Consider the following 14,891-nt stretch of genomic DNA (forward strand, 5'->3'; position numbering starts at 1 on the left):
CTTTCCAAGAAAGGCCGCAGATAGCAGGCGTGCGTGCTTCTCTTACACAGCCATGAAAATTTTAATGTAAATGGAGTGTAACTATCGTAAAAACCTCTCTCTATTTCAAACTATCATGGGTTCTACGCCGCCCGCCGACGATCTGGTCACAGAGAACCCGGATCATGTCCACATCATGCCCCCCGACGATGCGCGCGTGATATGCCCTACAGACTATTTTTCGGGGCCGGGCAAAAAGGTACTTCTTTTGCTTAACCAGGAGATCAAGCTCCCGGTGGCTGCTGTACAACAGGTGTGGGATGCTTCGCAATTGAGGATCTGTGCCGACGGGGGTGCAAACCAGCTTTACGAGTATAGCCTGAAATACGGTCTGGACTGGCTGCCGGACTTTGTGATAGGTGATCTCGACTCCTTGCGGCCCGAAGTGAGTATCTTCTATAAATCCAAGGGGGTCAAGATCAAACAGCAGTCTTCGCAATATTATTCAGACCTGGACAAGGCCATCACGCTTTCTAACCTGGTTCTGCTCAATCCGGCAATAAATCTTGACGATTACGACGACTATGATGGCGTCAGCAAGCATGAGGAAAGCATCACCGATAGCATTCAAGAGAAGGTTTCTGTGTTCATGATGGGCTCAATTGGCGGAAGATTCGACCACACGGTGTCCACGATCAGCAAGCTGATAAAATTGCACCGTACAAAGCCCAATTTCCAGTTCATTGTGAGAAATAGCGAGTATAATGAGTATATTTTGTTCATTCCCAAAGGACGCAACTTTGTCACGCTACTGCAAGAAAAGGAGTACCACAGGGGTGAGAAGCTAGTGAAGGGAAAACTGCCGCTTGTTGGGCTGTTACCACTCGCGCGTCCTGTGCGATTGAGCACGAGCGGGCTCAAATGGGACGTTACGAATTGGGAGTCCTCGATCGAAGGCAAAGTGAGCGCGAACAACCTGCTAGTCGGAGACAACGGGTTTCTCGTCGACACCACTGGCCCCATATTTGTCAACATCGAAATTTGATTCACTTAAAAACGTATATACAGCGAATAATCAGTTCGAAAACATCGAGTCCTTGGAAAACTGAGAGATGAAATCTTGAAGGTTGATGCTCTTTTCGCCAGGGACTTCCTGGTCCAATGCGCTGATCTGACTGGCGTACGTGTCGAAGGGACTAACAATGTCCGGGGCTTCGAACGACATGACGTCGGCCCTGCTAGGATCTTCAAAAGTCATGTTTCCAACGGATCCACTCGATTTCGTAGAAGGGTGGTCGGTGGAATTTGAGTGGCTGAAAGAATCTGTTTCAGAAGGGCGGTTAACCGAGCTGGAGGACGTAGTCTGATATGATTCTGGACCCCCCAAAGCGTTGAAGTCGGAAACGTTGAAGAAAGAGTACGCACGAGCCGACGGACGATAGGCTTGGTCCTCCTTGAGCAAGTCGTCCAGATACTCGTCCCCATTGCCGTAAATGATCTGCTCAAATCCTTTGGTGGTCAGCTGCGTAGGCTCAGGCTCTAGCGTATTGGGCATATGCGACAAAGAGGGCCCGCTCTTCAGTTTTTCAGGCTCAGAGCTCATAATTCTGGCCTCGTCGTACGAAAAATCCTTTCTCAAATTCTGGTTTTCGCTTGCGAGCTCGTAGTGCGTGAGCACCTTCTCAAATCTTTCCTGCTTGGTGTTCTTGAAGAAGTTAAAGAAAATCTTGATAATCATCGAGACCCTCCAGCAACAGAAAAAGTCTGTCTTCAAACCAATACTGTTGAGATAATACTCCTTTAAATAGTGCAACATGATGATTAAAAACTGGTCGTTGGTATTTCTGTCAAGGTTGATGTTGAGCCAGTTCAGCACAATAACCGAGTCCACAGAGTTGCTAAATTTCTTCAAAAGGATTTCGAATTTCAAATGGTCAGAAGTGAAGTTTTGGAGGAAAATCGACATTGTCCACAAGATACCTCTGTGGAAACAGGCCTGGACTTTGCTTGCGAAAGGAGTCTCTAGGCCATTGAAGAATCGCTTGAAGTTCTGGTGTGACTTGCTGGCTCCGTGAATGGTGGACGACTCCGTCAAATACTTCACAAAGTCATAAGTGAATTTGAACAAGATTAGGGCTGGTTCAGACGCCTTCACTGCATGCTCCAGTTTTTCCTCCTCCTGATCCTCTGAAGCATACAGGAACAGCAAGTAGTGGAGACAATTCAACAAGGAAAGAAGAACCAGTCTCATTTCCAGCTTTTTGATCTTCGAAATATTGAAAATCCGCTCAATAGGATCATCGATTCTGAAACTACCTGGTAGCTCCCCACTGTCCAGCATCTCGTAAATGGAACTTAGGCGACTATTCAAGAAATACTCAATCCTTTGGATGTGGGCCAAGAATTCTGACTTCTTCGCACCGTCATCGTAGTTACGACACAATTGGATGGCTTTGCGGATCAGTTTGGCAACTTCAAACTCAAGCTCGATATCCCTATTGATGGCATTTTCGTTAATGATGGACTTGAGTTGCTTTCCGGTAATACTTATAGACATCCCACGCTTAAAATCGTCCAAAGTGGCCTTATCCTTGGCGCTGATTTTTGGTAACCTGGCATCGAACTCATCTGAATGAATCACAACCGGGGTTCCAAGATCGAAAGCGCTCAATGTGTCCATATAGTAGAGCTTGTAGAATATTCTTCTTCTCAAATTCTTCACTTTTTCGTCTCGGAACACCTCAGAAAAATGATCGGGGTCCCTGTTGATACCCAGAACTCGACACATCTGGATGATCAAGCTAAGCGAAATCGATGCTTCGTAGTAATCTTCACTCAGCTCAGGCGAGTAGCTCTGGTACCACCTTAGGAACATCAGCACCTGTATGTTGCGAATCGTCACTTTTCTGAAAATGCTTTCCTCGGGAGGCATGCTCAACAGGACGTTCTTTGCTAATTCGATATACTGTGGGCCGATAACGATACCCATTCTCAACATGGTTGCTAAGTTCTCGTCTTCTATCGACCGGGGGTTTTCGTCAAACTCTTTCACGTTGATGGTCATGTAGGCGTATCGAAGGATGATTAGGAGCAGCGAGACAATTGACGTGTTTTGGTTATGTACCACCTTGAAAGTTGGATTTCCCTTTTCATCTGCCAGCAGAACATACGTTAGCTCCTCCCGAAAAATTTCCTCGTCCACAAAAGGAACCAGATAGTAAGCATGGGTAAAAAAACGATCAATAAGAGCCTCGATCGCAAACATCGGAGGAAGCTTGCTGCTTGCTAATGCAAAAATGTCCTGACTTTTGAGAGGTCCTGAAGCGGTGAGTGTGGTAGTTGTCATGCCGCTCAGACTAGAGTCCATACAAAGATCCTTGTCTTGGTAAGCATGTTTGCGCACAATGTTGCTGTTATCAAACATTTTAGAGTCGTGCTGGACCTTGATCTTCTGTGCGCTCACATATTCCTCGTATTCTTGTTCATGTCGTTTGTTCAGAGCCTCAAAAAGCAAGCTCAGCTGCTTATCTGCCTTAATAAATGTCACGTAGGACGTAGCACCAGAACGCAAAATTCTATTTTCCTTGAAAATCATGCGATCAAATTTCTCTGATAAATCAAGCACCGGATCCTCCTGCTCCTCACTCATTCGGCTGATTGACTCACTAAACACAAACGACAAATCGCTATACTCGCTAACGCTGATATTATTAGCTTGTAGTATTTTCTCCAGTTTGTTGACTTTCATTTTCAGATTGATGATTTCGCTTGTGAGTTGCATCTTGTTCGTGTTGTCCAGATTCTGATTAGCATACTTACACGAATCCTGAGTCTTGTTCTTGACACAGCTAGAGCATGGCTTCGTGCGGTCACACTTAAGTTTCTTCTTTCTGCATGGCTCGCACGAAATGGGCACTCTATTACGGCTCTTCTTAACTCTCGAGTCCGTTCCTGACGACATTAGGAAGAAATAGAACGCACTAAATAATAGCTAAGAAAGACAATTACAACTATTAAACCCCTACGGAGATAGTGACTGCTAATTCCAGTAGATTACGTAAGCTAAATTGCCTTCCAAATGAGCCGACGCAAACCGACTCACAAATCGACGCTTGATAGGGGTATATAATATTCAAATACAAATAACATGTCAGGATCCTCACATTGAGCAGCAAAATTAGTCGACAAGATTCCAGGGCAGCATGCTTAGTATTCCTCCTCCTCATCCGGGAAGGTATCTGCTCCCAACTCAACATAGTCTCTCTCCAAGGCAGCAAGATCCTCTCTGGCCTCAGCAAACTCTCCTTCCTCCATACCTTCACTAACATACCAGTGGACAAAAGCTCTCTTTTTGTACATCAGGTCAAACTTCCTGTCAACCTTCTGCCAAGCATCAGCAATTGCAGTGGTGTTGGAAAGCATACACACTGCTCTGCTGACGTCTGCGAGCTCAGATTCCGGAGTCTGGGTTGGCTTCTGGTAACAAATACCAATCTTGAAACCGGTAGGACACCAGTCAACCAGTTGGACTGTCTTCTTAGACTTGATCACGGAAACGGCGTTCTGGACGTCTCTGTTGACAACGTCACCTCTGTACAGCAAACAGGTGGCCATGTACTTGCCCAATCTAGGGTCGCACTTGACCATCTGGTTGCCTGGCTCAAAACAAGCGGCAGTGATCTCAGCGACTGAGTTGGCCTCGTGTGTAATTCTGGACTTGGACATGACTGGAGCGTAAGAAACCAATGGGAAGTGGATTCTTGGGTATGGCACCAAGTTGGTCTGGAACTCGTTCAAGTCGACGTTCAAAGACCCATCGAATCTCAAAGAGGCCGTCACAGATGACACAACTTGCGCAATTAAGTTGTTGAGGTTGTTGAAGTTTGGTCTGGCAATGTTCAAGTTCTTGCGGCACATCTCGTAAATGGCCTCGTTATCAACCATGAAGGTACAGTCTGCATTCTCCAAAGTGGTATGTGTGGTCAACACAGTGTTGTAAGGCTCAACAACAGAGGTGGAAACTTGGGGAGCAGGGTAAACAGCAAACTCCAGCTTGGACTTCTTACCGTAGTCATTGGAGAATTGTTCCAAAAGCAGCGAACCAAGACCGGAACCGGTACCCCCACCAAGCGAATGGGTAAACAAGAAACCTTGTAAACCATCGCACTGATCCGTCATTTTTCTCAGTCTGTCGCTAATGTCGTCCAACAATTCCCTTCCCACCGTGTAGTGTCCTCTGGCATAGTTGTTTGCAGCATCTTCCTTACCACTGATGAGCTGCTCTGGATGGAACAGATTCTTGTACTTTCCGGTACGCACTTCGTCAATGACGTTAGGCTCCAAATCAACGTACAGAGCTCTTGGCACGTACTTTCCGGAGCCGGTCTCTGCAAAGAATGTGGAGAATCCCTCCTCGCCACCCTTAGGCCTGGTGAGGCCCTCTTGCAAGTATCCATCTGGGGTGATTCCGTGCTCCATCGAGTAGAGCTCCCAGCAGGCATTACCAATTTGGCAACCAGCTTGACCAACTAGAAAGGGTTAGATATGCGCGTGACAAATGCGTTCAACTTACCGTTAACACTGATAACTTCTCTCATATCTTCGGATAATTCACGTTTCTATCAAAACAGTACTACCTAGTATGTGTTTGTGGCGGGTGAAAAGCTAGGAGTTTGTACTTTTCGCGCAACAAATAGGTCGGTTGAGTGTTTTGTTTGCAAACTTTATCACTTTTGTTTACACTTTTTTGGCGTATGCTGGTTTTGTGCCCTGCTGTTGTTATATTTCCGTTTTGGGATTTTCGATTTTAATATTTCTCGGTGCGTCGATCGTCTGCACTTGGTGCCAAATCTGACCCGTTGCAGATTTCCCCGCCAACTTCCATATAATTATGCTTGCCAGACATTGTCGTCCCTGCAGATGCAGTCCTCCAGCCTTTACGGTATAAACAGTGACTTTTCGCCCAACTAGCTCCTGATTTTTTTTCTACACCGCCCAATTAACTCTAGCGCTTCTTCCTCGGCTAGCACTGAACTCTTCCGATGCCGTTTGGCTTCCTGCTCCTGCTTCTGGGCCTCACAATGGCCCAACCCGACTACTTTGACGACCAAACAGAGTCTTACTACCTTCTGGGTGAAAGAGTCCTCGGGACGACCAAATTTAACCTGCTCAACAAATACACCCACCAACCGTACGTTTCGAATGGGTACATCGGCTCGCGGATCCCCAACCTCGGCTTTGGCTTCAGCTACGATCAAAACGAGAACGTGACGAGCTCGGACCTGTTAAACGGCTGGCCACTTTTTAACCCCCGCTATGCAGGCAGCTTCATTGCCGGCTTCTTCGACGCTCAGCCAAACACCACGGGCGTCAACTTTCCCGAGCTGCGCGAAAACGGCTACGAAAGTGTCATCAGTGCGGTGCCGCAGTGGACGGCGCTTCAGCTTGCCGCCACGCTCAACGGCGTAACATACGTGCTAGACCCAAGCACCGCCAACACTAGCTCCGCTCACGTGACTGACTACCGCCAGGAGCTACGCATGGCCACGGGCACGGTTTCGACAGCCTACACCTGGCTGGGTGCTGTAACTGTGAACATAACAGTGATAGCGCACCGCGACTTCGAGACTCTGGGACTCGTGCAACTAGAGGTGGCCCCAGTGTCCGGCGCTGCGCCCCTGCAGCTGGACGTGGTGGACGTACTTGACTTTGACTCCACGCAACGCTGTGTTCTTGAGAGTATTGGCTACGATGACGCGGGCATCTTCATCACAGTGCAACCGGAAGGTGTTGAATACAAGCACGCGACACTGTACTCGCGGCTGAACGTTAACGCCTCCTGTATCAACGAGACGCTCGCGGCCGCGTTCCATAAAGTTACCAATACTGTGTCTGTGGTGCTAGAGCATCCGCTTAGTGTGACCAAGTACGTGGGGGTTGTTTCGGACGACCTGCTGGGGACCAACTCTAGCGACGCCACGCTCGCGGCAGCCAAGAGAACGGCTCTCGATGCAGCCAGGTACTCGTGGCCCAGTCTGCGCACCATGCACGATAATGCCTGGGCCGATGTGTGGGGAGACGTCGCCGTCGAGCTGGAAAATGAGCCGTATCTGACTCTGGCGGCAGAGGCAAGCATCTACCATCTGTTTGCCAACACGCGGTCCTCGGCACGCAATATGACGGCTGCTTTGAGCGTGGGCGGGCTCAGCTCGGACTCCTACGGCGGGATGATCTTCTGGGACGTGGATCTGTGGATGATCCCTGCGCTGCTGCCAATTGCTCCTGAGACGAGCGTTGCACTCAACTCGTACCGGTACTATTTACACGAGCAGGCTGTACGCAATGCGGCCGCCAACGGCTACTCTGGGGCAGTATACCCCTGGACTTCGGGTCGGTTTGGCAACTGCACGGGCACGGGGCCCTGTATCAACTACGAATACCATCTGAACGGGGCCATCTGCTACTCGGTGTGGAAGGCGTATTTGAGTGGGGCAATCAACGACGAGCATCTGGAGCAGTATGGCTGGCCGGTGTTGCGGGATGCGGCAGACTTTTTTGCCGGATACGTGAGATACAATGACACCGTGCAAAAATACACCACACACAACCTGACGGACCCTGACGAGTACGCCAACTTCAAAGACAACGCCGCATACACGGCAGTGGTCATCAGCCAGGTGATGAAGTGGGCTGACCGTGTGGCGCGGCATCTGGGCAAACCATCCAACTCCACACAGCTAAAGATAATGGAAAACATGTATCTGCCGCAGTCCAGTGACAACATCACGCTCGAGTACGACACAATGAACTCGTCCGTCTTGATCAAACAGGCCGACGTGGTGCTTATCCCGTACATCGATGACGAGGACGGCGCTCTGGTGCAGAATTTCGGTTACGATGAGGTCCGTGCCACCAACGACCTGTCCTACTACTCCTTGCACCAGTCGTCGCAGGGCCCTGCAATGACGTTCCCCGTGTTTGCCGCTGTGAGCCAGAAGCTCAACGAGTACGGCTGCGGCAGCCAAACCTACCACTACAAGTCTGTTGCGCCGTTTCTGCGGTTCCCGTTTGCTCAAATGAGCGAACAAAACAACGATAACTACGATGCCAACGGCGGAACGCACCCGGCGTTCCCCTTTAACACGGCGCACGGAGGGCTCGTCCAGAGCTACTTCTTTGGACTCACTGGAATCAGGTTCTCGTATGCGGTGACGCCAGAGCAGCGGCTCCAGCGAGTGCTCCATTTCGACCCGGTCGAGCTACCACTTTTTAGCGGTGATCTGAGAATTTCCGGGTTCAAGTACCTAAACCAGTCACTCGAAATAGTTATTGGCGAGACAAACGGAACGATCCGCCACTGCGGCACAGCAGAGTCCATACTTGTGTACGTGGACGACAGAAATGCGGCCGCTGGCTACCACACTCTGGAGCCCGGCGCAGAGCTGACAGTGCCGGTGCACGTGAAGCAGTTCAACACACCAGGCTCGCTCACAGAATGCCAGGCGCTTGCACACAGCTTGACTTCGGGCCGCGACGGCGACGTGATCATGTCGATCGTGGACGGCGACAACTCCACCACCTGGCAAGCCGAAAATAAGAATGATAATGCGGCGGTGTTGCTGGAGTTCGATACGAGCGAGACGTTCAACGCGGGGGCCATTGTGTGGGGGGACCGGCCGGCAGCCAATTTCTCGCTCAGTGTCGTGGCAGAGCCCGTGGACACCACAGGAACAAATATCGTCATAGACGAGACGAAGCTCGTGAGAGTGCTCGCCAACTACACCGTCCAAATAACCTCGCCCTACGATGCATCCAACACAGAGGTGCGAAAAACAGAGCCCAACAGTACGACATTTGTGCTGCCACAGGACTGCACAGCACAGTACGTGCTGCTAGAGGTTTACGGCACGCTGGACAACGATGACAGCAGTTACGGCGCATCAGTGGCGGAGCTGGGCCTCTTCTATAACTAGATACATAGATGTTAGCGTAAGGCAACCTCGGCGATTATACACAGGTGGTCACTGGGGTACTCTCCCTCGCGCGGCTGGCCCTTGTCCATTTCCGTGGGGTGCGGCAGCTTCAGCAGGCTCTTCAAGATGACACCGTGCCGGGCCTCAAAATCCTCAAGGTTGTCAGGTGCAGTGCAATCCGAGCCATCCCACTCGACCACAAAGAAGATGTAGTCGAGGAGACCGCGCCAGGTGTGTGCCCAGTTAGAAAAGAACGGTTCGTTGCGGTCGTTGTCTAGCCCGGCGTTTTTCGGGTCAACTAGATGGTAGCCCAGCGAGTACAGAGAGATAGCGCGCGCAGGGAGCGAGTTGTGCAGTTTCTCCATGTCATGGACCATTTTGCGCTGCTCCTCATTGGGCTCAAATTCGCTTGGGACAGGCGTCTCGTGCTCGTTGCCGTCCTGGTTGGAGTAGTCGTACGAGGCAGAGCATGAAATAACGTTCAGACAGCGTGCACTGTACGCGATCGGTTTCTGGACGATCGACAGATATGGCGAGTCATAAGGCTGTGAGTTGAAGTCTCCGGCAAAGAACTTGTATGTTTTGACGAAGCTTGGGTGCAACAGTTTGACCCGTTTCTCAAACTCCAGCATCGACTGCAAAACCACGTATGTCTGGCGTGTTCTTTCGTATGTGCCATACGGATGCCAGAAGAGATGCGTGGTACCGACCACAAGGATACTTTCGGGCCGGTTTTTTGGCTGCAATGCAACCAGCAGCCCTACGTTTTGTGTGGCAGTGCGCGGAAGAATGCCGTCGGTGGCCACCTTGTCGTAGTCGATGAATGATGAGTCAAAAAGAGTGAATTTGGACGTTTTGTAGAAAACAGCAACGCCGTGATTTTTGGTGCCAGATCTATAGTACTTGTTTTCGTAGCCCAACCGGGCTAGTTTTGGGTTCCAGTAACTGTTGTACTGGATATAGTCCATTTCCTGCAAACACATAATATCTGCAGCGTAGTACTCCAATTCTGCTAGCAGAGCCTCGGACCGCTTATTCCATTTGAGTATTGCGCCGTTGTCGGGGAAGAGACTGCGTCGGATCAGGGCCTGTGCGAGCAGGTTGTAGGACATGATGGTGAAGGTGTCTTGAATGGGCTGGGTGCGTGGAATCTCGACGAGGGGACGACGAATGAAGAGCTGCGCTTCTTTCCCTTCAGAATTCTCCTGCTCGAGCCGTTTCTGCTCCTTTTTCAGAGCACGCAGTCTTCTCTTCTCGTCGTCTGAAATCATATCTGAAAAAAAATAATACAACTATATTTCTGATCGATGGAGCTTTCGGAAGTCATCAAGACCAGAACCGAGATCATGCTGCTGCTGGAGCTGATCCAGAAAAAACAACGTCAATGCAAGGAACTGGAGAACGAGAACAACTATTTGCAGAGCTACGTGGGTGCCATTATGGCGAAAACCACACAGTAATGCAGCTGACGGCGGCTAATAAATATATAGATTGAAGGACTGCACATTTTCTTTATTTCAAGATATGGAGAACGAGAACACAGATCTGACAGCACGGCCGAAGCCAATGGCAGCTAACTCTCGGCTTTCCGTTTACGAGCAGAAGTTCGAGGCGTTCAAGACCCTCAAGTCAAAGAGAACAGAGCGGTATGGCTACAAGAGCAGTGCTGCACAGCTTATTATGTCGCAGAGAGACCCCAATCGCATGGTCAACAGCAAAGACGATACAATAGAGACATCGTCGTCGTATGTCTTGGGGGACAGCAACGGTGACTTTAGCGACAGCGAAGACGAGCAGAAAAGTGGGCTCCTGTCGAAGGAGCTGCCTGTCAAGACGGGAGATCCCATTCTGAGCGGTATTTCTGGCTCATTTCAGTACAGTGCTCGGTCCGTAAGAGCTGCAGAGGCTCCCGAGACGGATCCTGCCGACCACAGTGAAGACGACGGCGAGCAGGACGATGAGGAAGAGGATGATGATGAGGAGGAGGATGAGGAGGAGGAAGATGAGGAGGAGGAAGATGAGGAGGAAGACGATGAGGAGGAAGACGAACTGGAGTCGCGCATGAACGACTACTCGCCGAGTATCATGCCGTCTGGCGCTCAACCGGTCACAGAAGCCACGTCAAGTGTTCCAAACTGGGAGCTAAATCTGGTCTCGCCAAATGTCCCAAACCTGATGCACGACGACTATAAAAAGGCAGGACAGCTTAGAAAAACGTCGGAGGAGTCTGTAGAATCCGTCGCCTCAAACTCTACACAGGCCACTCGATATACCAAAGTGGCCTTCAAGTCCCACGGAGAGCCTTTGGCTCCAAACAACACTCCGTTGATGTTGCAGAACATTGCTCCCTTGCCAGTCTCCTATGCATGTCCTTTCTACAATACCATGGAATACAATCCAAACTGCCCAACCAACGAGTCGCTATTGATGACTATTCTAAACCATGAGATGGACAACCTTGATATCGAGCCAGCTAGCGTGCCTCTCAAAGAGCAGTTTCGTCGCTTCCTGTATCGTGTGTGGCATCTGGGAGAGATGAGCGCCAAGGAGTACTTGGAAAGGTATCCATGGGAGCGGTATTACGATCTTTCTGGCGAGTTTGTAAACGATACTGACGACAAGGAAGAGTTCAATTTTGACATGATGCCTCTGAGTGCCAACATCAACCCGTTCATTGCCAAGTCCGACTCCATAAGAAATAAGAAATTGCATGCGTTTGTTGCGAAAAGTGGCGATGAGTGATAAGTTCAATGTGTAATATAGTTTTCCCGTTTGATTCTGCCCATCGAGTTCCAATTGCCGTCCTTTGAAAGCACAGTGTCTGTGTATATGCTGGCGCCTGCCCATGCGCCCAAGGAGACCACCGACGAGGCATGGATGTTTTCTGCCTTCAAACCCTGCAAAATGGTTTGGATCAGCTGCTGGTTTTTGGCCAGCTCGCCGGCAAAGATGATGGTTTCGTAAAGCGGTTTGCGCAAGTCGATTGGTAACTCGTGGTACAACTCGACCAGCAGCTGCAATGGTGTTTTCTCATCGTTTTCATAAATGTCGTCATTAGTGTCAAATAGCAGATCCACGTCGGCATTGTTTAAGCTCAGCCATTTTGCTCCCCTTTTGGACCACTTGAAGTGGTTCCTTAGTACCCGGAGATCGTACACGGGCTCTATCAGCACAAAATGCCAGTCTAGATCTACCACAAGCGCCGATCTTGTCCCTGCGGCTAGCGTGGCCATCAATGGCTCTTCAAGAAACACAGTGCTTTTTGCATGCAACTTTTCGAGCAGTTGGTACCGCAGGATGTCTCTGTACTTTTTGTTAAGCATGCTGTTGGCCACGAGGACCACGTTCGCATTGACCGCATTGATTCGGTTTTTTTTAAACATGTAATGAAGAATATCGAATATATGGAGATTCATTGTGTATTCAAAGGAGTGTAAATCATTTCCTGGCCTGAAATCCAGAATATTGGGGTGGAATAGGTATTCAAGGTTTGATATGGCTCTGTTTTCCTCTGAAGAGTACTCGTTGGGAAGAACGTCTAGATGTCGTTTGTGGGAAAATTCACTAGTCTCTTGTGTGGTCATAGGCATGGACTCGCCGGCGAGTCCAAACTTGAAAATGCGAGAACCAACCTGGATCACAACGGGAGGCATGAAATCTTAAATATCGGGAAGAAGTTAAAAATCCACGGTAATTAAATAATATTAATAAGCCACTAACTAATTGATCAATTCAACACCACTGCGACAATGACTTGAGAACAGCAATTACTAATACTCCTAGGGCATAGAAACACTCTAGTTACGTCAAATGGGCTGTAGCTTTGTCCGAGTAAAACCTGGGCCCGCTTCTATGATATTGGGCTGTGCACCTCAATCTTGCTTTTATCTTTTTATTACATCCAATTTGTTGTACCATGGGCGCAGTTGTGTCTCTGCCACTTGCTACGGTTGGCATGGCCGGTAGTTGGCTAGCCTCCTGCTTTGGGGCATCTATGTGCTCTTGCTGTATGAATTCACAGCTAAACCCACTTGCCGGCACGTTTAAGTCGTCCGTTGCCACTAGAGTGACGTACGCTATCATCTTTTTACTAAACTCTCTTCTGTCCTGGGTCAGCCAAACGCACTCGCTGACCTCCATGGTGGAAAAGTGGACATGGGGACTGTTCAAATACGGAAACGAGTACTGCAAAGAGCACAACTGTGTGGGATTCACCAATGTCCAGAGACTGGGCTTTTCGCTCGGACTGATGCACCTGGTGCTTGCAAGTCTATTAATTGGCGTGAAATCGACGTCGAATCCCCGTGCAGTGATCCAGAACGGCTACTGGATGGTCAAACTGTTTGCCCTTGCCGTGTTCATCCTCCTAACGTACTGGATCCCAGACAAGTTTTTCCTCTTCTGGGGTAATTTCAGCTCAGTGTTTTTCAGCACCTGGTTTATTATGATTAGTCTGATTTTGCTGGTGGACTTTGCACACGAATGGGCAGAAACATGTATGGAGCGCATAGAGGAGGGAGAAATTTATTTGGACGATGCAGAGACCGAAAATAGCTGTCTTGAGGGTCCTTCATTCTGGAGATCGCTGCTTGTCGGGGGCACCCTGGGGATGTATCTGGGGGTTATTGTTCTTACTATCGTGATGTACATCTACTTCTCGCATTCAGGTTGTGCTCTTAACACGACGGCCATTTCGCTGAACTTGATTTTCGTGCTCCTCGCCACTGGGCTTTCTGTCTCGCCAACGGTGCAAGAGTACAACCCGAATGCAGGACTCGCACAGTCGTCTATGTGCTGCATTTACTGCACATATTTGATTTTCAGCGCCTGTCTGAGTGAACCAGATGACAAGCTCTGCAACCCGTTGGTCAGATACTCGGGCACCAGAACGCTGTCGGTGGTGTTGGGAGCATTTTTCACGTTCGGAGCCGTGGCCTACACAACAACGCGGGCGGCGGCAAACTCAGTATTCAGCCACAATGCAAACTCCAATTACTCAAGCAACGCAGAAACTGTTCTGGGAGTGGTGTCGCAGCAGCCATCGCGCAAAGAGATGAGACTCCAGGCTATACGTCAGGCGGTGAACGAGGGATCCTTGCCAGAGTCTGCTCTCGAGGACCCATCGTATTTTGACGACTCCGAGACCGATTTGGGCGAGGAAGAGACCCTGACAAAGTACAATTACGCGCTCTTTCACTGTCTTTTCTTCCTGGCTACGCAATACATCGCTGCACTGCTTACAATCAACGTGGTGTATGAGCCGGACTCCACGAGCTTTGTTCCAGTGGGCCGCACATACTTTAACTTTGGCATGAAGGTGGCGAGCTCGCTTATGTGCTACCTTCTGTATATTTGGACGCTGATTGCCCCGGTGCTGTTTCCTGACAGATTTATCTGAAAGTAGAGATCTGTTCAAGGCTGTGCAGGGAGCGGGCTGGAAAAAAAAAAATAACGTAGCAGACACTGTCTGCCGCGCGAAAAATTATATAAAGACTGCAAAATTCCCTGCTAATGGGGGTCAAAACGGGCCATTACGTAATCATGACTGAGAGCGAGGCACCAGCCAGTTACGCCAATATCAAGACTCATTTCCCTGCCGCGCGCATCAAGAAGCTAATGCAGACCGACGAAGATATTGGAAAGGTGGCACAGGCGACGCCTGTGGCCGTGGGGCGCGCGCTGGAGCTATTTTTGTGCTCGCTGGTGGAGAAGTCTGTCGAGACGGCTACCAACGACCAGAGTAAGAAGATTACGATCCAGATCCTCAACAAGACGATTCAGGAGAACGAGCAGTTTGACTTCGTGGTTGGAGTGTGTGACAAGTATCTGAACAAGAATTCGAACGCGTCGTCAACATCGTCGTCTGCCTCCGCCCAGCAAGAATGATCTGTATAATAATATTTTATTTTAGTGTATAATAAAATGACGTCGTGCGCATAC

At 49.5% G+C, this 14,891-nt stretch overlaps 9 protein-coding genes across 9 annotated transcripts; 5 read left to right on the forward strand and 4 right to left on the reverse strand.

Moving 5' to 3' along the window:
• Positions 1-105: 105 nt before the first annotated feature.
• Positions 106-4,063, reverse strand: OGAPODRAFT_16086 (uncharacterized protein). Its single transcript, XM_018354165.1, has one exon. The coding sequence runs from the start codon at positions 3,938-3,940 to the stop codon at positions 1,055-1,057; it is 2,886 nt and encodes a 961-aa protein (XP_018211272.1). The 5' UTR covers positions 3,941-4,063; the 3' UTR covers positions 106-1,054.
• Positions 116-1,024, forward strand: OGAPODRAFT_7629 (uncharacterized protein; the record flags this gene model as incomplete). Its single annotated transcript, XM_018356155.1, has 1 exon — positions 116-1,024. The coding sequence occupies one exon, from the start codon at positions 116-118 to the stop codon at positions 1,022-1,024; it is 909 nt and encodes a 302-aa protein (XP_018211273.1).
• Positions 4,064-4,103: 40 nt separating the features above from the next.
• On the reverse strand, positions 4,104-5,950 carry OGAPODRAFT_16087 (alpha-tubulin). The gene is made up of 2 exons (XM_018354166.1): positions 5,552-5,950; positions 4,104-5,507 (listed from the first exon to the last, which is right to left on the reverse strand). Exons 1-2 carry the CDS (start codon positions 5,574-5,576, stop codon positions 4,186-4,188), a joined length of 1,347 nt encoding a protein of 448 aa, XP_018211274.1. The 5' UTR covers positions 5,577-5,950; the 3' UTR covers positions 4,104-4,185.
• A 148-nt stretch (positions 5,951-6,098) lies between these two features.
• Positions 6,099-8,678, forward strand: OGAPODRAFT_41784 (uncharacterized protein; the record flags this gene model as incomplete). The annotated part of the gene is made up of 1 exon (XM_018355425.1): positions 6,099-8,678. A coding segment is annotated over one exon (2,580 nt), but the record flags the coding sequence as incomplete, so codon positions are not given.
• Positions 6,196-10,222, reverse strand: OGAPODRAFT_99145 (uncharacterized protein; the record flags this gene model as incomplete). Its single annotated transcript, XM_018358071.1, has 1 exon — positions 6,196-10,222. One exon carries the CDS (start codon positions 10,220-10,222, stop codon positions 8,963-8,965), a length of 1,260 nt encoding a protein of 419 aa, XP_018211276.1. The 3' UTR covers positions 6,196-8,962.
• Positions 10,223-10,430: 208 nt separating this feature from the next.
• OGAPODRAFT_16089 (uncharacterized protein) lies at positions 10,431-12,304 on the forward strand. The gene has a single exon (XM_018354167.1). The coding sequence runs from the start codon at positions 10,476-10,478 to the stop codon at positions 11,691-11,693; it is 1,218 nt and encodes a 405-aa protein (XP_018211277.1). The 5' UTR covers positions 10,431-10,475; the 3' UTR covers positions 11,694-12,304.
• On the reverse strand, positions 10,431-12,604 carry OGAPODRAFT_93358 (uncharacterized protein; the record flags this gene model as incomplete). Its single annotated transcript, XM_018357325.1, has 1 exon — positions 10,431-12,604. The coding sequence occupies one exon, from the start codon at positions 12,602-12,604 to the stop codon at positions 11,699-11,701; it is 906 nt and encodes a 301-aa protein (XP_018211278.1). The 3' UTR covers positions 10,431-11,698.
• Positions 12,605-12,881: 277 nt separating this feature from the next.
• OGAPODRAFT_16090 (uncharacterized protein) lies at positions 12,882-14,478 on the forward strand. The gene has a single exon (XM_018354168.1). The coding sequence runs from the start codon at positions 12,907-12,909 to the stop codon at positions 14,347-14,349; it is 1,443 nt and encodes a 480-aa protein (XP_018211279.1). The 5' UTR covers positions 12,882-12,906; the 3' UTR covers positions 14,350-14,478.
• On the forward strand, positions 14,479-14,883 carry OGAPODRAFT_16091 (uncharacterized protein). The gene has a single exon (XM_018354169.1). It carries the CDS (start codon positions 14,493-14,495, stop codon positions 14,835-14,837), a length of 345 nt encoding a protein of 114 aa, XP_018211280.1. The 5' UTR covers positions 14,479-14,492; the 3' UTR covers positions 14,838-14,883.
• Positions 14,884-14,891: the final 8 nt, after the last annotated feature.

Source organism: Ogataea polymorpha (assembly GCF_001664045.1).
Source record: "Ogataea polymorpha strain NCYC 495 leu1.1 chromosome Unknown OGAPOscaffold_3, whole genome shotgun sequence".
NCBI classification, from domain to species: Eukaryota; Fungi; Ascomycota; class Pichiomycetes; order Pichiales; family Pichiaceae; genus Ogataea; species Ogataea polymorpha.